Source organism: Coturnix japonica, chromosome 3 (genome assembly GCF_001577835.2).
Source record: "Coturnix japonica isolate 7356 chromosome 3, Coturnix japonica 2.1, whole genome shotgun sequence".
Taxonomy (NCBI): Eukaryota; Metazoa; Chordata; class Aves; order Galliformes; family Phasianidae; genus Coturnix; species Coturnix japonica.
Window position 1 is genome coordinate 69,389,793 of NC_029518.1, and position 21,941 is coordinate 69,411,733.

Here is a 21,941-nt window from a genome sequence, read left to right on the forward strand (position 1 = left end):
ACCATGGTGGCTGTTGTGTCAGCACAAGGATACCAAAGACACAACTGCCGGCCTCGAGGCTAACAGGGAAAGGGCAATTAAATGACCGCAAAACTCGGTGCGGGCAACCAGCATGAGGAGAGACGGCGCCGGTCTTTGAGGACACCTTTCAAAGGTGCTTGTGGCCAAATCACCTCCGAAACTCCTGATAGAGCCCAGGCCACACCGAGGCCACCTTCGCGTGCAGCAGCTCACAGGGCCCGGTGTGGGGTCTGCCCCAATCCCCGATGTCGCGGATGGCGGTGCGGTCGCCCCGCAGGACGCCCGGTTCTCCCCGCCCGGTGAGGTGCGGGCCGCCCCGGCGATCCGGAGGAGGCGCTGCCTTGCACAATTGGCGGCGGGCCGCCCCCCCACGGCCCGGCTGGGGCGGCCGGCGGGGAGCAGCGGCGGAGCGCGGCACGACGGAGCGCATCGTTATCGCTAAGCGAGAGCTGCTCGGCGGCGGGGGAGCGGGCGGGGCGCGGGGCACGGCCGGGCGGCGAGGTGCCGCTCCCCGTCCCGCCGCCCACTCCCCCACCCCCGGGCGGCGGGGCGAAGTTTGGCCGCCTCCTCGCTCCCCCGGCGCTGCCCGTGCGTGCGGAGCGCCTCCGCGGCTGCCAGGGCCAGGACAAAAGGCACATTAACACGTGATGGGAGACGGGCTTCATAAATGGGACCGAAGCGGGGCGAAAGGCGGGGGGGACGCCGCGGCGGGCGCCCAGCGGCTCGCGCTGCCTCCCCGCACCGAGCCGGCGGGCGGAGGCGGCGGAGGAGGGCCGGGGGCGGCGGCCTGGGGCGGCCCGCGGCGGAGGGGCGGCGGAGCAGCTTGAGCCGGGCGAGCGAGCGAGAGACAGCGGCGGAGATCGGAGAGGAGGCGCCGAGGGGAGGGAAGGGGAGGCAGCTGGGGGGAGACGTCTCCCACCTCCTCCTTCCCCTCACCGGCACCGCCTCCTCGGCGCTCCCCAGTGCCGGGGTGCCCGGGCGGGGCGGCGCTCCCGCTCCCTGCCGGGGGTCGACGCGGCCGGTGCCTTGCGGAGGGTAAGGAGGGCGCGGGGCGGACGGGGCCGGGGGACCGACGCCCCGCGAAGTTTGTTAGAGCCGGGCGACGCCGCCCGCCCCGACGGCGGAGCGGACGCGGGGCTGAGGGCTCTGCCCCGGGCACGGCCCCGGGGATCGGGAGGCTCCGGAGAGCGAGGTGCGAGGTGCCGGCGGACGGGCGGCCGTGCCCCGGAGACTCCGGGCTCCCGCTGGGGCTCCGCTGACCCCATCGCTTCTCTAGTCCCGGCGCCTCCGTTCGGCACCGCTCCGCCGCGGCCGGGATAGGTAGCGGCGGCTCGCGATGCTGCGGGCAGCGCTGCTCCGCTGAGCGGTGGCACCCGGCACCCGGCGGCGGCTGCAGAACGCCCCGGCGCTGGGCTCTGGCTGGGTTTTGTCTGACGTTCGGAGGTGGGGAAGGAGGTGGGGAGGTGTGGGGGGGAGGTGAGCGGCAGGAAGGGAGCGAGCGCTGTAAACTTCACGCGGGGTTTGTCATATGAAACCTTCATTTGGTCCGAAAGCGTTCAGAGTGACCGGAGGGGTTTCTGTTACATGGGCATCTTTTTGTTCCAAAGACGTCTGCGCCCCTCCGTTGGGAGCACCCCTGGATGAGGTATGTACCGAGCGCTGGCAGGAGAGAGCTCGTTACCGTGATTGCAGTTTGATTAAGTAAAATGGTGTCGGGTGATGAGGTCCGGAGTTGTTTTTTTTTCTTATTGCTAAAATTATCGTGTTATTTTCTGTGTGCCGGTAAATGATCACAGCGACAGTTTCGGCATCTTCTTTGAGAAGAAAAAGGGAGGAGGAATGTAAGGCAGAGACAGGCAGCAAAATAGTCCTCTTGAGTATCTACAAGTTTAAAACAAGCAAACAAACAAAACACAACGTAGTGTGTCTTTTTTAACCTGCTGAAGGTGTGGCAGCGTTTCTGTTTTCCTTATGTGTATCCTCTTGTTTTCATTGTTATTGTTCACCTTTCCTTGAAGGAATATGGCATTCTCTGCTGGGGGTGGCATTGCTGCTCACACGGATGGGGATCACGGGGAGGATCGGGTGTTGTGTGATGCAGTATTGAACAGCAAAATGTTCACAGCCCTGAAAAAATTACTTGGGAAGATCTAATTAATTCTTCCCGGGTGACACCTCGTTGTACCCACTGCTAGTGCAGGTTTTCTTGAGAAAGGAAAGAAAAAAAAGAAACCGACATGTGATTGTAGTAACGATATTTGTGATGCAGGCAGAGTTTATTAAATCAACTGTAAAAGAAATGAGTATAACGTCCTTAACCAGTTCAGATGATGAATGTGTAATTCCTGATTTGCTTGAGGTTAAAATTAGTCTGGTTGCAACCAGAAACATCTTTGCTTTATTATCCGCTGCTCTTCGGAATGAGAAGCACGACCATTTGAATAGAAGCATTTTAAAACAGAACCGATAAAAGCTGTAATTGTTGAGTTGAGCCAGCAGGCATCTATTGCCAAGGGGAAAAAGTTGGCAAGGGAAAGAAATGGGTTATTTGCTGTGAATTTATCCCACCAACCAGTCAGCAACACGGAAACTCACAGTAATTAAATGGAGATACCTGCAGAACTCCAGGTGGGAGGGAAAGCGGGTTTTTGGCATTGTGAGGCCGTGGGTGCCTTTCATCCTGCCCGTTGTTCTTTGGTGAATGGTGTTAGCTGCGTTGCATAAAAGACACCATTAGGAGTCTTCATGCTCTGCTGAAGGAATGACATCTCATGGCCAACTCAAGTCTTTCTGTGTTTGCAGTTTTTTGATTGGGCAACAGAAGTTTACAAAGGGAATAACTTTTTTTCCCCCTCCCCGGTCATTTCTGACTTTCATGCCTCCATGTGGCCATCCCCAAGTACCAGCACACTGTGGTTCCTCTGAGAGTTTGGTGCTGAAAGTGTTATGTGCTAAATGGGGAGAGTTCGGGTGGTTCTCCTTTCTATTGGATGGAGGTAGGTGAGGAGGCTAAAGGTGGAGGAGAGCCTAAAAGTCTGTATTTGCTAAGCATCGCTCCCAGATTCTGCAAACAGATCAGCAGTCCTGGTTCCACAGGTTTGTTTCATGCATTGCTTCCACTCACCTGATTTCTCTGATAGGGTGCTTTGGAAGAGGAATTACCTTCTCACGTGCCAACTTGGTGACCTCTTTCCAGCTGTGCTGTCAGCTACTGGCATCTGCAGAATTCATTTTGTCAAAGGGGTTCACCTTTGCAGATGTCTTTATCTCATTTACTTCGTGAAACAGGAAATGGTTTTAGAGCTTTGAGGTTAGTTTTGCTGCAATTTCTCAGAAAGGTTGGGCTATCTGCAGTGATGAATGTTCTCCAGAACTACTCATCAACCACTTATGTGAGAATTTGAAGGTTTTTCTCCTCGGTAGCAGCAAATTCTCGCAATCTGCTGCTGATGTAAAATACGTGCTGCAAGGAGACCCTAGCGCTGGGATTTGGCCAAGTTCAAAGCAGCTGTGCAGATGGACAGAGAAGACAGAAGGCAGAGGGAAATAGACCCTTTTAATCATAACAAGACTGATCTTGTTTTCCTATCTATAGTGGAAATGCATGCCAGCCCCTTGTACTTAAAAGCAAGCTTGCAAATGTGCCAGAATAGAGAGCAACAGCATTTGTTATTAATGCAAAGTTAAGAATGTGACAACCTGTCTTCTCAGTGTTGCTCTTTATGTCTCCATTTCTCTCCTGACACTGTGTTGCTGCAGAACACGCTTGTCTAATTGCTGTTGTTGGGATCAGAATGCGCCCAGAACTCAGGCTGCTGGAGAGTGTGTGGCTTTGTTAATGCTCACCAAAACCAGCAGTGACCTGTCCTTTTGAAATGGTCGTAATGACTTATAAATCAATCGCTCATTAGAGAGAACTTTCTTTTTTTTTTTTTTTTTTTTTTCCCCCCTGAAGGTGCCATTGTTACCCATGAAAAATGGTCTGCTTTGCAGCGTGAGGTTGGACCACGTTTTGTTGCGACGTGTGTGCCTCGTACAGGGGCATTACATTTGGGCCTCTCTTCAGCGCGTGCATCCTTTTGTGATGGAGCTGCCCACGTCCAGATTACAGATAAAACAGACGTTCCACTCCTGTGTCAGCTAATAAGGTGTCACTCATTATCCTTCAGCTGGGAGAACGGGCTGCTTTGCGAGCTTTAGATGTTGTCTTGTTTGTGTAGATCAAGGCTGGATGGCATCCCATTTTACTTCATCCTGTGTTAACCTTTTTTTATGGCAGTTGTATATCCTTCTCGGGAAGGCGTGCTTACTCACTACAAAGTACTGAGCAGCAGCAGTTCGTTAGGGAGTACTGCAAATTCCATTTCAGCCCTCGCTGGAATAATTTCCATATCTTGCATTTTAGGAAAGCTTTCAAAGTTTGTACTTCGGGGGGTTTGGGGCTCCTGCATTTCCTTCCTGGCAGACATACGAAATGTGCTCGTTGTTCTGAGAATTCATTATTTTTGCCCGTTTCTGCCCCTGTTTACCACAGCGCTGTGCTGGATTCCAGCCTGTGCCCATGCCTGGAAGATGACGTTCAGTAGATTTGGAGTGTGTATATAGATACCCATGCGTATATGCACTTGCAAAGTAATTTTTACAGGATCTCAGTGATAGATGCGCTAATTTTAGATGATCGTTTTTCCCCAGGAAGGCTGCGTATGGGAGACTTCAGAATGACATTCAGCAGTTACCATGCCTGTAATTCTGTACCCACACCTCTAGCTTGTCTGTTGTCCTCTGGCACCATGAGGCAGAGCTGCTGCGTGACAAACACCACTGCATCGTTTGTGAGACTTCGCATAGTTGCTCTCCTAGGCATGTACCTGTTTGTGTGCATCTGTCCATAAGCTTAGGCATATATATGTGTGTATACACACACACAAATAGAAACTCCTAATGTCCCTTGATATCTTTTAAGCATTTCTCCAGATACGATAAAATATTGGTTAGGGTTTCTGCATTTTGTTGTTCGGGTTCCTTTGATATCAGATCCTACTGTAATTCTTTCTCACTTCTCTTTTTCTCTCCCTCTCTCTTTTATTTTTAAAAGAAAAGCATCTGCATGTTTCAAAGACATACACCATTGCCAAGCAATCTGGTGTAGTGGCTTAATATGCTGGCAAATAATTTCACAAGTTGTTTGTGTGTGTGAAGACAGTATATTTGAATATCATTATATTCACATTGTAGCTACGAAGAGAGTTATCTGAGCTTATTTAAATTTTATGAAAGGCCAGACAGCTCCAGAAATGAAAGAACGTGTTATATTTTTCATCGGAGTATGCAGTTCTGCCCTTTCCTTGTGCTGATGGTGTGGGACATCGTGCTTACCAAAGGCTGTTCTGCCCAGCATGCATCTGAGCACTGCCTATGGTTGGTGGCCTGATGGCAGTTTCTGGGGGAGGACAAGAGTAGAAGGAGCTGTGCTTTGCAACGCGACACTGACCTCAGCACTGGGTTTGTGCTGACATTTGTGAATCCCACAGCCAGTTTTTCTTTTCGGTGTGTTTATCCATGTTATGGTCATTTGGTCTGAGCATCCTGCCTGCCTTTTCACCTCTGAGGTGTGGATCCTGTGTTTCATTTTCATAAGAAGCCTGCTGTTTCTATATGTCCCTGCACAGATGGGCTCAGCTGGTCTCTGCCAGCCATCCTCAGCTCAGTGCCATGTGTCTGTCTGTACCATCTCAGTGACCTGGCACAAGATGGCTTCTCAGAGCATCTTCTCTTGCCCTTTGAATTCAAGTCAAAAATGGGCTTTCAACAGAGCAAGCTGTTGGCTGCGGAGCAGTGGGTCTGTTCTTTCATTAGGATGAGATCTGAAAATCCCTATAGGCTATATCCTTCAGCTTGTGGAGGCATTTCTCAAGTTCTCTGAGCTCAGGTTAGGGAGGTTTTCTTCTTCACGCAAACTGCTTTCCCTGAGTCGATCGCAAAGTCAGTTATTCACTTCCCCTCAAATCTGCATCACAGGGGCTCCCTGTCTTCTTCTTTTACCATTCCCTGTTTTGCCCCCATCTCACTTGGAGTCATCCTTTCCCTTTCATTGCAGTCCCAATCACACCACCAGTTAACCCCCACTACCTCAGCTTTCAGCGTCTTTGCTGTCTAGCAAAGACTTTGATTAAAACTTGTTTCTGCCAGTTTCTCACAGGGGCGAAGGAGGAGAGCAGTCATGCACTGTGTGGTTTATTAAGATTTCTCCCTGGAGCCTGATGCTTTTTTTTCTGCCTTTCTAGTTCTAATCCATACTCTTTTAATAAAGCTCACTAATATTTTCTATCGCTACAAATGCTTGACCCTATTTCTTCTGCTCCAGCTGTTATGTGGAAGCTGTTTTCTCGGAGTGGTTAGCTCTTTCTTTCTGCTAATAAGTGTGTTTCTCCCCTACTTTAATGCTCCAGACATCAGATCCTTCTGGGGACCTTTAGCATTTAGCATCAAATGCAGTCTGGGTCCTTGGTGCCCTGCTCTGTTCTTTGCATCTGCTTCTCTCTCTTCTATCACATCTCGTGTGCTGAGCTGATGTCTCTTCTTGGTATTTCCAGGAAACTGAGTGCTCAGTTCTCATCTCTTTTGCACCTTGCTGTGCTTCTCTGTCCACGTGTGGCACTTATGTCAATTGTGCCCAGCAGTACTAAGTATCTGCAACTTTTGACATTAGAGATTGGTGAGAAAAGGTGCAGGGAGTTAAGTCGTTTTTGTCGAAATACTGAAATCTGGGATAAATCCTCTTGTTAAGAAAAAAAAAAGTAAAAAAAAAAAAAAAGTTTGAGAGTTCAAAACTGACCAACTTGATGAGTTTTCGCCTGTTTTCTTTAACATGTCTATTCTGTAGCACTGTATCAAACTGTTCATACTACCCGCTGTGTCTTTTTTGTTGGGAAGCTGGTCCACTGTTTCCATTTCATATGATTCATACTTCAGCAAGCCTATTAGTTGCCTCCCCAAACCCTGTCTTTAAATATTTGTAAGACACCCAAGCTATGAAAGGTCCTGAGATCCTGTTTCACACCATGTCTCTGTTATCATAGGACAATGACCTTTGCATCTCCTCCTTGACCCCAGAGGACAGGCAGGCTGGGTGGCTGTGCCACCATTAATGCAGACTGATGGTCCCCTCTCAGTACTTTGCCTTGTCCAGAACAATTGTGTTTCTCAAGCTGAGAGGTTTTGAGCAAAATCAGAGCTCTGGAAGGTTTTCATGGCCAGGTGGGGCAGTTGTCCCCACTTCTTCCCTTACAGCTGTGTGATTCAAGTACTTCTCCAAATATGGGGGACACCGATTGTGATCCTTGTTTTGCTCAATAAGACAAGGGGCACTGATCTATGCTTTCTACTTGCCAGGCATGCTGGAATATCAGTCAGTGCCTGTATATCTGGTTAACTCTTGCTGTAAAGTTGAACAACTCAAACAGGTCAGAGAGGGCCAGCAACACAGATGCCATCATGCTTGCCTGAGTTGTGCCAGGGCAAGGTTTCACTCTTCTGGACCAAATGGGGCAGAACTTAATCCCTGCCTCAGAAGGACTTCAGCTCCTCTGCACTGAGGTGGCTGTGTGTGCTGGGTGGGAAGTGAGACGGCCTCTTTGCGTCCACAGGGCCTAGGTAGGGTGGGCACACACACTTCAACAACACAACTGAGGAGGGAGGGAGTTGTATTTCCTTTTAAAAACATTGTCCATTGCTAGGTAATGCTTGTTGTGGGTTTTGTTATTGTTTTTTTCTTTTCTTTTTTTTTCCTCCCCAGTTGTTTGGCTTTTGTCATTCAGACTGTGGGCTGCAAGATGCCTGGGGGTGTCATTTAAGGACAGCTCACCCCCAGATTAGAACAATCCAGCCCCCATCCTGCTGGAGTGCAAATGGTCTGGTAATGAGCATAAATAACCAGATAGCTGTGGTTTCTGGCTAATTAATATTCAACTTACTTACATGAGATATCTGTCAGCCTAAGTACCAGATTTGGCTCAGCACTTGCATGCAGCTATTACCCCATAGCTGGCAGTACACTGCTGTAAGGTGATAGCACCCCTGGCTTGCTCCTGTCCTAGCTTCAGTGCTCTGAGCCCTCACTCAGAGTAAATTCCCACTGAAGCATCTGCAAGCAGGTTCCTGAATCAGGAATGACAACATGTTTGCCATTCGTAGCCTAGAAATTGTGCCGTGTTGGAGATTAAGTAATAAAACAATAAATAGGAAGGGGGTAACATGGCTCTCATGTTCTCAACATTTTTTTCTTGCTTGGTGTTGCTGAGTCTGAGAGTGATGTTTCTCAGGCTCTGTTTCTTTCTCAAAGGCATAGAAACCTCATCCTGTCCTCGAAGCAGTATTGTTCATCACCATATGGGATAAGGTAATTATTAGCCATATAAATTTTCATTTTATAGGACAGTTTTAATTCCTGGAGGCCAACAGTTACTGTAGTAGATCTCTGTTCTCGCGCGTGTTTTCAGCTGACTGCACATGGTTATAAATCACTGCCCTTTCTCCTGAGGCAGTATTTCTGGACGTGGTGCGGTTGGAGTCCCAGCATGCTGGGCACTGTGCAGACTTGTCAGGAGAAACATCCTTCCTTTGAATGACTTGCCGGCCTCACCACGTGAAGCAGGGAGAATGCATTTGTGTATCTTTGTGCTTTCAGAACCATTTCAATTATACCTACTTGTCCTTTAGCCAGTTCTTAATTAGCTGTTGCTATCGTAGAAGGAACGTAGAAGTATAGAAATCAAAATATTTTAAAATAGAAGCTCCAAGGGTTTGATTGTGGATTTCCCTTTCTTGTTTTGATTCCTTTTCTTTTCATATCAGCACTATTTCGGTTATCGGCATCATCACTGTATTGCTCGTAATTACTTTCTGAGGAAGAACGTCAAATGTTCACTGTTTCTATTCAGGCTATTAAAATTGCTCTATCAATCATCCTCTTTTATAAATCATAATAAATTCTGCCCTTCTTATACAGCTACTAAAACTTGCCAGTTTTCCTTCTCTCCAAAAGCAGCAGGAGAAGACAGATCACAGCATTTTAAGAAAGTCACCTTCTTGTTCCCTGTGTGAACTGGTCCTGTGGCCAACCAGAAATAAAGAGCAGTTGGAATTCTCCCTGTTGTCTGAGATGAGTTTCAAGCCTTTTATGTACTACCTGATTTAGATTGTATCTGAGGGGTTTTGGTGTTCTGCTAGCACCCAGGCGTACTCCTAGGCTGTACAGAGCAGTGCAGCAGAGGGCAGTGGTAAGGTTTGCCCCTTCCATCTTGAGATCCTTGAGACCTGAGGGATGGAGACTTACAAAGCTGGGAGCGTCTTCAGCTCTCAGTTGATGTACGTTATGACCCTGGCAAAGCAGGCTGGAAGAGCAGGGCAGATGAAGTTAAATCCAGGTCTGAAGACAGCTCGCTGATGTGTTCATAGAAGCCGCTCCATCTAGTGGCAGCCACTTTGCACAGCCAGTCTGGCAGTGCCAGCCAGCAGCCCTGGGTTTAGGAGAGAAGTAGCACAGTCCAAAATGGTGTGCTGCTATTGGCTTTCTGGCTTTATTCTTCATGGTAGAAGATACTTGAGGTTTTTATCTTCTTCTTTTTTTTTTTTTTAAATCGTGATCCATCATCAGAATTCATTACCTACTGCGAGTTGCTGCATGTACTCACATAAATACACTGACAGTTTTGAGTGCCGGCATCGGCAAGGGCTCTTACTCATCTTTAATCACCATTTCTGTTCTTTTTAAAGCCATTTTAAAATAAGCAAAGTTGTAGAGGTCATCGAGGGAAGGGAGCAAGCTGAGAGCTTCAGGGACTCAAATCCTCAGCAGGAAGAGTGGCTCCTGGCTGGGCAGGAGGGCTTTCCCTCACCAGGCTCTGGACTTAGCTGTAGCATAGAGCCCTCTCCCAGAGCTTCTCCAAAAGGGAAGGACTAACACAAGGGACCCTCATCTGCCAGGGAGGATGTGAAGCGCTGCGGGGCTCCCAGGAGCAATGTTTGTGAGTCTTAAGTCATTGGTTTGTGTTGAAGGGAAGCCAACAGGGAAGAACTGGCCACATGGCTTCTGACCATTCCAATCGGGTGCCCCCTGTTTAGGGGCCGTGCCCACAGGGTGCCCATCTGTGTCTGCAGACAGTGAAGCTCAGCACTGAGCATCATGTAGTGCCAGCCCTCATACCTCACCAAATAAAGGGAGTGACGTTTTGGTCTGTGCCAATCCATGTATCACTTTGGACCCCAAACTGGACACTTCTGTTATCCCCAGTGGCAAAGTCCAACCTTGTTTTCAGTAGGCAGACAAGGAAAGCATTGCTTCATTGCTTTTCAGTATTATAGTTTATACTGGGACAAGCTAGCATCTAAATTAAAATGTACTAAATTCCAGTGAAGTACAATTCCAGATCACGTGAATGGTTGTTTTACTGCAACTTTAATAAAAATCAACTGCTGCTTGAATAGGTGCGTGCACACATACTGCTAGAAATTTCCAATTATGATATTCCCAGCAGCAAACAACAACAAAATTAATGTCAGCTGCATCCCCCAAAGCCTAAACTGTACCACTAATGAACTCTCAAGTACTCTCAAAGAAAACTCTTTGCAGAGACAATAAGGTAGAAATTACTGTAATAATCTGAATATAAAAATACGGAGAAAAAAATCATTGAAATTCAGAGTCAGACTTGTCTCTCCTGATCCCATTAACCACGTTGTTAGCATAGCATATGCATGCATAGTGATATTGTCACATTGCTCACTGACACCTCTAAAAGAGCACAGAGGAATCCTTGTTCTTTCATTTGTATTTCAAACAGAGGTAGGGGTTGTAGCACGGCTGGCACCTTATGATGAGGACATACACTTAACGTGCCTTCAGCAGGGACTAACTGCCGCGTAACAATTTGTTTGTCTGTCTGGCAGAAGTGTTTGGTTGCATACAATTTTCAAAGCTTTACTCAAACATAACCTTCTCGACGTGGGGCTGTGGCTGTATTCATTAAAATGGTTGTCTTTCTTCTGACAGAAATAAGCCAAAGTGAGTACCGCAGCCATCTTTATGTGCTTATAGAACAACTTGGGTTTTGTTTTCATTCTTGGTAGCTTTCAAGTGGATACCATTTCCTTCAATCCTGGTTTTAAACTGGTGTTATAAAGCCAAGTCTGAAGTTGCCAGATTTCACCCATTGCACTCTTGTCAGCAGGGTCATTTTTGCAACACATACAATCTTTGCAAACTACCAGGAACAGCTGGAAGGTGCCTTCTGGAAGGAAAGTACCTTATGTGTTAGACTATTGCAGCTTGTTTTTAATGTGCACTTCAGTGCCATTTCCCTCCTGCACTAATCAAACTCTCAGAATTTAATTCCTCAGTATATTTCAAACTTATCTAATAATTATTTTATTACTGGAGGAGCTGCACCAATGTTGCAGTGTCTTCTGAAATTGAGGGTTCGTATGCTTCCTGTAATGTTACGTGTGTAGGCCTACTGAATAGAATGGGAAACATTCTATTATTGAACTATGGAAGAAATCTCAGTTGTTAGATATCAAGTGAACACACACTATAAATATCTCAGCTGCTAAATGATCTTGGCTTCTTATGGAGATCCTCACGGTTTCTCCTCTTCTTAAGTGTTATACGATCATAGAATCATTGAATGTTGTAGATTGGAAAGGACCTTAAAGATGAGCATGTTCCAACCCTCTGTGCTTCTTTCTTTCAGTTTTTATGGAAAAATGTGGGTAGGTACACAGCGTGTTTACTCTTTCAGGGTTGTGATCAGCAAGTACTCTTGATTTTGGCCACTAATGGTGGCCTTTCTGGACATTTATTGTCAGTTGTGTTAAGTGAAGAGGTTAGGCTCAGCATTAGCCTGTGTTTGGCATCAGAGATTTCTTGAGTGTCTCAGACAATTTTCCCCATTCCTGAAGCATGTAGAAGTTTGCTTTTGCTACTGCTGCTGATGTAATCATCTGGGTGTCCCATAGCAGATGCAGAATAGCTGAAACAATGATTCTAGCTTTTTGCATTCACTGACTGCCACTCTGGCAATGGAAGGGGACCTAAAGCAGGTGTTCAGTGTATATTCAGGGAGTGTTGTGCGGACAAAATTACATAAAGGAGCACAGCACAAAAAGAGCTGTGAGGCCTGCCTTACATATTGATGTATGGGTGACGCTCAGATGATGATAAACATGCTCTCCCAAGGGTACCATGACCAGGAACTGCATCCTGCACTCAAGCAGAGGCTTGGAATAACAGAACTCAGAGACCGATGGCTCCCTGGGCACCTTCTGCTGTTTCCCATTTCTGAGAGGGCTGAGTGTCTTCGAGGGTGTACACAATTTGAAGAGTTACACTGCCACGTTTCTCATGGGAGCAGTGGTTCTCTGGTCCCTCTCACCTGGAGGTTTGGCCACAGCTTTGCACTGCCACCACACTTCGCACCATGTTTTTCTAAGTGAGCGTAAACTCTCCTGATGGAGCCTTCCGATCCAGACAGAATGAGTCACTGTTACACCTGCTGATTTTGCAGTGCTGCTCATTTTTCCTGGAATTGTGGAGAGAGCTAGGTAAACACCCAATTCCCCTTGTAGTCCGAGCATCCTACTTAGCTAGGTTTGCTTAGCACAAGGTAGGAATTGAATACAGTAATTTTATTCAGGTTTTGCATTTATAGATAAATGTGCTATAGATGCTGATCAGTTTTCAATAATAATCTCAGGATCTCAGTAGTCCTCAAATTACTGTAACAGAATCGTGTGAATATGCTGGCATACTGGGAGAACCAGGAAATTTAGAGTGCGTGGCTCCTTCTCTGTTCTCTGCATTGTCAGGTTTTCAAAACCCTTGGTGCCTTTTGAAAAGAAAGCAATAAAGGTGATGATTCAGTTTAATGCTGTTCTTGCAGTGGCACTTGGTATTATCTAAATGAAGCAAGCCCACGGAATATTGGTCTGCAAGGTACTTAGCAATCAGAAGCTAACTTCAGATCTGGAGAAAAGTATCTTTCTGGTGGAGCAGCTCAAAACGTTTTGATGAGAAATGAAAATTGCCTTTCTGTAGAATACTCAGTGATCCGCACTTCCAGTTTTTTGCACCACTTCTAGGGTAATATAATTTCAGCGGAATCTGTGTGATTTCTTTCTGAGTGCTCAAGTCATTCTGACTCCTGCAAGTGGCAAAGGCTAGACCTGAACTGAATACAAGAGGAAGGTCAATTTTGTTTGACACAGTTCAGCTAACTTGTTTGTGGAGTTTGTTTCCCTGTTTTTCTTAACAAAGTTTGATCTTTTCCTCTTCTAGGATTTCCTCAGATGCCTTTTTCCATCCTCCAAGTCTCTTTGAAACCAACAAGACTGAGGTTATGAAGTCAATCCTAGATGGCCTTGCAGATACAACTTTCCGAACAATTACGACAGATCTCCTTTACGTGGGCTCCAACGATATCCAGTACGAAGACATGAAAGGTGACATGGCATCCAAGCTGGGATACTATCCCCAGAAGTTCCCTCTCTCCTCCTTTAGGGGTGATCCTTTCCAAGAAAAAATGACTGCAGGAGATGATCCCCTGCTAAGCATTATTCCCTCAGACCAGATCAATATCACAGAGTTTTACAACAAATCCTTGTCCACGTTTAAGGAAAATGAGGAGAACATACAGTGTGGGGAGAACTTCATGGATATGGAGTGCTTTATGATCCTGAACCCCAGCCAGCAGCTGGCTATTGCCGTGCTGTCACTCACCCTGGGCACCTTCACAGTCCTAGAGAACCTCCTGGTCCTGTGTGTCATCCTCCACTCCCGAAGCCTGCGGTGTAGGCCCTCTTACCATTTCATAGGCAGCCTGGCTGTGGCCGACCTCCTGGGCAGCGTGATTTTTGTCTACAGTTTTGTTGATTTCCATGTTTTCCACCGGAAGGACAGCCCCAACGTCTTCTTGTTCAAGCTGGGTGGAGTTACAGCCTCCTTCACTGCCTCTGTAGGTAGCCTTTTTCTCACGGCAATAGACCGGTACATATCTATACACAGGCCGCTAGCTTACAAAAGGATTGTAACCCGACCAAAGGCTGTCGTTGCGTTTTGTGTGATGTGGACCATCGCCATTGTAATAGCTGTTCTTCCGCTGCTCGGCTGGAACTGCAAAAAGCTCAATTCTGTGTGTTCAGACATATTCCCTCTCATCGACGAGACATACCTGATGTTCTGGATTGGGGTCACCAGCGTCCTCTTGCTGTTCATTGTCTATGCCTATATGTACATACTGTGGAAGGCGCACAGCCATGCTGTTCGCATGCTTCAGCGTGGCACGCAGAAAAGCATAATCATTCAGAGTACGGAGGATGGTAAAGTACAGATCACTAGACCTGATCAAACTCGTATGGACATCAGGTTAGCCAAAACCTTGGTCCTTATTCTAGTCGTTTTAATCATATGCTGGGGCCCTCTCCTCGCCATAATGGTGTACGATGTCTTTGGGAAAATGAACAAGCTCATCAAGACTGTCTTTGCCTTCTGTAGCATGCTCTGTCTGCTGAATTCGACAGTGAATCCCATCATCTACGCTCTGAGGAGCAAGGACTTGCGACATGCCTTCCGGAGCATGTTCCCCACCTGCGAAGGGACTGCACAGCCTCTGGATAACAGCATGGAGTCTGACTGCCAGCACAAACACGCCAACAACGCAGGAAACGTGCACAGGGCTGCTGAGAGCTGCATTAAGAGCACAGTTAAGATTGCCAAAGTGACCATGTCTGTCTCCACAGACACAACTGCTGAAGCGTTGTAAGTCAGAGACTTCTCAGCGTTGTGAGAAAAGGAGTTAGTTAAAAAATGAATTCAACAACAGAGAATACCAAACCCGTGGCTTAACGTATTTGTACCTCCCTGTAATATCTTCTCAGTTTGTCATTGTAAGCTAAGCAGTGGTTGTGTTAAGAGCATTACCATCAGCCAGTTCTTCGAGTTTTACAATTAGGGATTCATGCTAAATTCTCAAAAGTGGTTGTTTTTTGTGTTCCCCAACCCCCAACTTCCCCCACAAAGTGTTTACTGGATAACAGCAAGTTTGCTGCAAGAGCACATTAAAAAAACACCAAGCTAGCAAAAGTTCCTTTTAGGGGTGTGAAGAAAAATTGTGAAACCTAACTGAAAACGAATGCATCCTAAATCAATACCATTCAATAAGAAAAAGCCTTGTAATCATGCTGTCCATCTCAATGTAAAATGTATTTCATGTCTGTAAGTAATAGGAGTTTTTGATTTTTTTTCCAGAAGCGGCAGTGCTGAGTTTTAGAAATTTTGTAAGATGTGTTGTGTCCTGTGAATTGTATGCTGTTTTATTATGTGTTATTGATATTTGTCCGATTAAACAAAGTGATAAGGTAGATCTATGTGGAAATAACGTGAAATGTGATATGTAAACCCCATTGAAAACACTTACTGTATTTGAAGAGTTCCTATGAGCTATTTTGGAAATTTTACACTTCTAGTGGTCTTCTGTGGACTTAGGGGAGAGGCTTCATGTTCTTTTACTAAAATTACTTCCCTACTACCTTTTATTTTCACATGTGTATGAGAATAACAGCAACAAAGGAATAGAGGAGGAATATGAGAGAGGAATGCACTGGTTCAGACTTTTAAATACCGCTGCATTTATACGGAAGGACGTTTACTGTTGTACAGACTTATCTCCCTTCTCTTGGGTGTTGTATGAATACGAACACTGAAAGCAAAGGTCCCGGATTTTGGCTCCTTGAGTCACATGCTGGTGCTGGACCACTGAAGACAGCGTGTGTTCGGCTCCACGTGCGATGTAATCACTGTGCTGTCGATGTATACTTGAAGTGTGTCGCATTCCTGTATCCCAGGTTTAAGCCAATTCAGAGCCTGAGGTGCCGGACTCCAGCCTTCACTTAAAGAGGAGGGAGTATTGTCAGTTGTAGGCATTTTCTTATTGTGTGAGCGTGTATATAAATAAATATCTCTGTGTGTGTACGTGTGTGTGCGTGTGTGTACGTAAGTATAATAAGTGTGAGTCATGGTAGCATAACTAAGATAGGACACTATGACCAAATGTAAGCTGTATTTCTTGTTGCACGCTTTGCACACAAATTCTGTTTCTAAAATTGAGTTCTTCCAACTGGTCACTGACGAAGGTACCGTATTACGAACATACAGGAGTATCCATGTGCTAGTGAAAACAACCTTCCAGCTGTGCTTGAGAATGAAATGCAGCAAGGCAGAGCTGGGTGTGAACCAGCACTGACCACTGGAGTGGCTGTTGAGGGCATTCTGGAAGTGGAGGATGCCAGGAATAAAGGAGCCTTTCAATCCTTGCGTATTCAAATCTGGTTATGTGAAACGAGGTGAGCCTTGCTGTGAAACTAGGATATGAGGACAAGGTGTGATTTCATCAGGAAGGTGAAGTTACTCATGAAAATGGAGACCCTGCTCTGTAGTGGGATTGTGTTTGACACCTGGGATTTCCACAAGGAGGATGTTGCTAATCTTTAAGGCATGGATATTTCCTAACGTTGAAGGTACTGTGTCCTGTTTTCTGCTGCCTTCCTTTTTAGGACTGTTTCCTCATGCCTCTCCTAGCTGCTTTCTGCCAAAAAAGCTAGTGGCCTAGCTCACTAGCTGCTTGGTGCATGCCACAGGTGGAGTGATTCCCTTGGTAACACTGGACCAGCAGAGCTGCTGTCCTGCAGTGGGCTTACATGGGGAAGTAGAGCAAGGTGGTAGCCTTGGTAGCGCAAAAGGCAAGCTGAGCTTAGCTGGCAGCTCTCTGGTGACAGAGGTGGTTGCAAGTTCAGGGTGTTCAGATGCTGTGATGGCACCTGGCAGAGATCTCCTCAGGAGAGGTACTGGGCGGCAAAAGTTATGGGGGTATTCTCTTCCACCTCCCTCCCTGCAGCTGACCTGAGTGGCCCCCTGAGTGGGCCAGGGCAGGTCTTTCTTGTATCTATATGTAGTCCTTTCTAAAGCAATCCTCTTGGAGAGGAGGGGGGGGATCCCACTTAAATGTAAAGGTATTTTAAGAGCCATTTTTGAAACTGTCTTCTTGTGAATTAAATGCAAACGTTGTGGAGTTTTTGTTGTGCATTTGAGTTCTAAATTTTATGTGATAAATCATGGGACAATGGGGCTGTCTTGGCACTTAACTTGGTGCTTACTGATAGAATAAGAAATAGCATCCTGTGAAACATTACCTTCTATCATCAGGATCTTCATTTGCATAATGAGTTTTTCTAAAGCTCTGGGAACTGTGTCGGTTCACTTAGAACCATTTACTGAAGAGGTGGCAACCATTTTCTTACAAGTTGCACATGGAGTGGGATGGCCAATTCATTAGCAAAACCTGCTGCCGTTCCGAGATAAGCTGTACTTCAGCTTCAGCTCTAACAGTTCCCCATTTGCAGCTGACTACCTTCACCTAGCGATAGCACAGCCAACCTGTGCTCCACGGCCACCCGCACTGTCACCACCCAACCAGCGATAGTCACCATTACGTGTACCTGAAAACTCCAAATGTCGTATAGCTGTAAGAAGATCATTTGTGTTACATGCGTGCAGAGTTAGATTCTCAACAGTCTTGATTGTATATTTGTATAATATAATCTCCGCGACGCTGTGCAATCGATATCCGCGTTTTCTTGCACTGGTCTCTGGATGAAAATTGTAGTGTGTCTGTTGCGAGATAGACAGCGCATTTTGCCTGCTGTTACTGGGCTGAATGTATGTAAATAAGTGGGAAATACAAAAGACATCTGTACAAGCAGTGGCCGAAAAGTCTGTAATTGTAGAGTAGGGCAATTGTTGAAGTTGCTGTGACATCTCAAATACTACCTTTGAATAAACTGTTTACAAGGTCTCTTGAGATGCTGTCTCATAGTGAAAGGAAAATATTTCCCTGTGATAATATAAGGTAAAGAAAGGGGGCTACCTGAGCTTTTTATTTCCAGTGTTTCCAAGTGGAGAACATAACTCTTTATTGTCTGTAAATCTAACATTATTACTTCCTCTTAGAAGAATATTGTATCATTAGATGTTTGTTTGAGCTGGTAACATCCTTGCAACTGCTGCAGTATTTTTCATTATCAACCTGTATAATAGTTTGTACACAAGTACTGTTCAGATTGTCATGAAAAGTAGCTTTGACCATTTACCTACCAGTAGCAGAATAGTATTTCTGTAAGATTTCCAGTGTACTACTACCATATCATATTTTATTTCTATAATGTAATTAAACTGTTATTTATTCAAGGAAAAAAGAAAAAAGAAGCATTCCTCTACCTTTTTTTTGTTTCCCAAATTTTGAGGTAATGAGGAAGCCACGTGATGATGCTGCCTCATCCCACAATCTGGTGCTCTACGTTTTGTTTATAAATTTGTCTGTCAGATTCTGAAACAACTGCTTAAACAACTTGACGACAGGTTGTCAAGCTTTGTGGCATTTAATTGTACGCTGATATCTTTGAAGGAGGAGGTAGATTATGTGTTTGTGTATTCAGTACTATGGAGACGAGAGAAATGGCATAGTTAAAACTGAATCTCCTGCTCCATTATGTAGGCAATTTCCCCTTTCCTCTGTATTAGCAAAAAATGCAATAAATCTCTTTTGCCTTCGTCAGATGCATATGTTTGCACATAGATAGCACATTAGGAAAAACGCATACTTAGGAAAGATAAAACACAAAAGAGCAGAAGAAAGAAATACAAATAAATCAGCGCTGCCAACACTATCAATAATTTAAAGTAGTTTTGGTGGCGTAAAGGCAAGAGGCAAACAAAAATTGGCCTAGTTTAGGTCAGTGCCACTGGGTAAAGTGCTATGGGTATGTACTGGGCACAATGGAGTGGTCCAACAGCAACACACAAAACCTGTGCAAGAAGAGCAAACTCAGTCGTGCCACTGCCTACAGGGCACACTACCAGGCTCCCACTACTGCCCATCCACAGCTGAAAAGATGAGCTGAAAAAATACTTCTAGTCTCCTTGTGGTCTCACATGCGCAATCTGAAGCCCACTGAACACCATAGAAAGATCGCTGCTCATTAAGAGAGTTAGTTTTCACAGAATGGCTCAGGTTGGAAGGGACCTCAAGGATCATGAAGCTCCAACCCCCTCACCACAGGCAGGGCCACCAACCATTTACTAGACGAGGCTGCCCAGGTTCCCGTCCAACCTGGCCTTGAACACTTCCAGGGATGAGGCATCCACAACATCTCTGGGCAGCCTGTTCCAGCAACTCTCCACTCTCATAATAAAGAACTTTTCCATACAGTTTAATCTCAGATTGCCTTCCTTGGGCAATTTTCCTTCTCCATGTTCATAGTTTCAAATCAGGCATCTTCAGGGTGTGAAAAGAGCATGTCCAATGACCTTGGACTGTGGTTTTGCCACAGTACTTGTCTTTTTAAAAATCAGATTAATACATCAAAATATCCTTGACAAAACAGAAGGAACTAGACATAAAAAAATAGATCTTAATGTTTAACTGTATGCTACATTTTATGAAGAAGTTGTAACATTTCTGCTGAAAGCTCTCACTACCAAAACTGCCAGGGAGACAATTCCTTCTGTACTCACACGTTCAGTGGAAAATAAGGGCTGTGCTGCCACAGACTGACAGTTCCTCATGACAGTGACACCTAACTGCATCTGTAAGTCTCCTCTGAACAACATGGGAGGAAACGATGACAACTCTGCAAGCAACTACTTTCCTACACTAAACCAGCTCTGGAAGTGTGTGGGCAAATATACTGTCATCATTTCAGCCCTACACAGTGACATCCATTATTATTTCTGCACTTCTGACAGCTTTTTTTAAGAACTCACAAGGTTATCATGTACACACAAGGCAATAGTTTTCATCAATAAAATATCTATTTGATTCACTTAATATATGTATACATATACATATATATATATATGTCTTCAGTAGAAGTCTGGCTTTGGCTTGATTTAGAAATGAAATTTAATATGTTGGTGCAGTTTAGAAAAGAACAGACAAAAAACGTTACTGTGATTTCTGCCCGTGTGTCCTGTTTTTTCCTTCCCCCTTACATTGTCTGATATGATGCTACATTTTGGCTTTGGGAGAAAAACATTGATAACACACTGATGTTTTAGCTGTTGCTGAGCAGTGCTGTACAGAGCCAAGGATGTTTCAACTTCTTATACTGTCCTGCCAGTGAGGGAGCTGGGGGGCACAAGGAACTGAGAGGTGGCAGAACCAGGGCAGCTGGGCTGAAGTGGCCAAGTGGATAATCCATAACATACAACATCATGCAAAACAGCTTCTAAAACAGTGGGGAGTTGTCCAGGGTGTAGCCACTTTTCAGGGACTTGCTGGGCACGGGTCAGCAGGTAGTGAGCAACTGTTTTGTGCATCATTTGTTTTGTAAATATCTATTATTATCATTACTACTGTTATTCTCCTTTTGTCTTCCTTTCACCTCTTGGTAAATAGTTTTTATCTCAACCCACATGTTCTACATTGTTGGTTGTTCTTTTTTTTTTTCCCAGTTCCCACCCAAACCCCACTATGAGCAGCGAGTGAGCAAATGACTGAGCTGCCTGCTGGGTTAAGCCACATCTTGTTTAAGAAAACACGAGGCTTTCCTCTTATTGATAGCTTACAACACCTCCTCCTCCATTCTGCCTTTGTCCATTGGTTGTTTTAGATAATGGATATAAAGAGTGTCAACAGTTTTCTTTAAATAGTAGCACAACGTATGAAGCGCATGATTACCTTTAACAGGTCTCCTTAATGTGAACAGCCATCTAATATTAATCTTTAAAATTCAGTTAGCAGAAAGCATGATAACGAGCCTGAGGTAATCTTAATGACTAGGTATAAGATGCCCTGGTATTGCTTTCCAATAAATCATCTTTGGTATTCAGGGCAGCACTCAGTTTCCTGTTAAAGCATATTAAGGGGTGGAATCCTGTCTCAATTAAGTCACTAAGAATTTTTTATTGACTTCAGCAGAAATGACAGCTTGCCCCAGATTTTCAAAGCACGAGTCTGCATTTGTGAAGTGCAGTGTTATGTTCCACTGTATTTGCATTAAAACAAAGGTGAGACGGAATAAATAACAGCTTCTATTACTTGTTTGCTTGTCTGTTTGTTTTATATCCAACACAATCCATTTTAAAATCTGGTGTGTCGGTGCAGAATTGCAAAGCCTGGTGGGTGTTCCATAGACTTGTCATGGGAGTGAAGCGATATCTTTATGTGCAGATGGGGTAGAGAACATCATGAACAAAACCGCTCTCACTGTGCTGCTGACAGAGTTCCTCCCTGACCACATGTACTGGATGCTGTTTTGACACTACTTTCTCTTCCTCTCTCCATATATATGTATATGTGTGTGCAAGGTGGAAACAGGATGCACAGACATCCAAAATCTTCTCCAAAAATCAGTCTTTCCGCTAATATTAATAAACAACCATGATAATGATAACAATAATATCAAACAATAATAATGTGATATATCTTCACAGCCACTAATTGCAGGAAGGAAAAATCTCATCTGCCATAATGGGATGGATCAAGTCCTGCCATTACGGGGCACTTCAAGGCCAGGCTGGTTATGGCTCTAGCCACTAGCCACTAGCCTGGTCTGGTGGTTGGTGGCCCTGCACATAGCAGAGGGGTTGAAACTAGGTGATCACTGTGGTCCTTTTCAACCCCGGCCAGTCTATGAATCTATGAATCTATGAATTGCTATCTGAAGAATATTTACCCTCATGCTGAAGGTCCTGCAAGGATCAGAATCACAGGGACTCCCCATCTGGGAATGCTATAACCTGGCCCAGAGCAGAAACCTTCTCAAGAGCAGGGAAGAACAATTCTTGCTGGATGAGACTCCAAAAAGGAAGG

At 45.4% G+C, this 21,941-nt stretch overlaps 1 protein-coding gene across 2 annotated transcripts; it reads left to right on the forward strand.

Annotated features, from left to right (window-relative positions):
- Window positions 1–865: 865 nt before the first annotated feature.
- Window positions 866–21,166, forward strand: CNR1 (cannabinoid receptor 1). 2 transcript variants are annotated; one of them, XM_015858949.2, is made up of 3 exons: window positions 990–1,056; window positions 1,575–1,666; window positions 13,355–21,166. In XM_015858949.2, exons 2-3 carry the CDS (start codon window positions 1,662–1,664, stop codon window positions 14,835–14,837), a joined length of 1,488 nt encoding a protein of 495 aa, XP_015714435.1. In that variant the 5' UTR covers window positions 990–1,056; window positions 1,575–1,661; the 3' UTR covers window positions 14,838–21,166. The 2 variants fall into 2 exon arrangements, with proteins under 2 accessions (XP_015714436.1, XP_015714435.1); XM_015858950.2 differs by lacking the exon at window positions 1,575–1,666 and having other exon boundaries at window positions 866–1,056.
- Window positions 21,167–21,941: the final 775 nt, after the last annotated feature.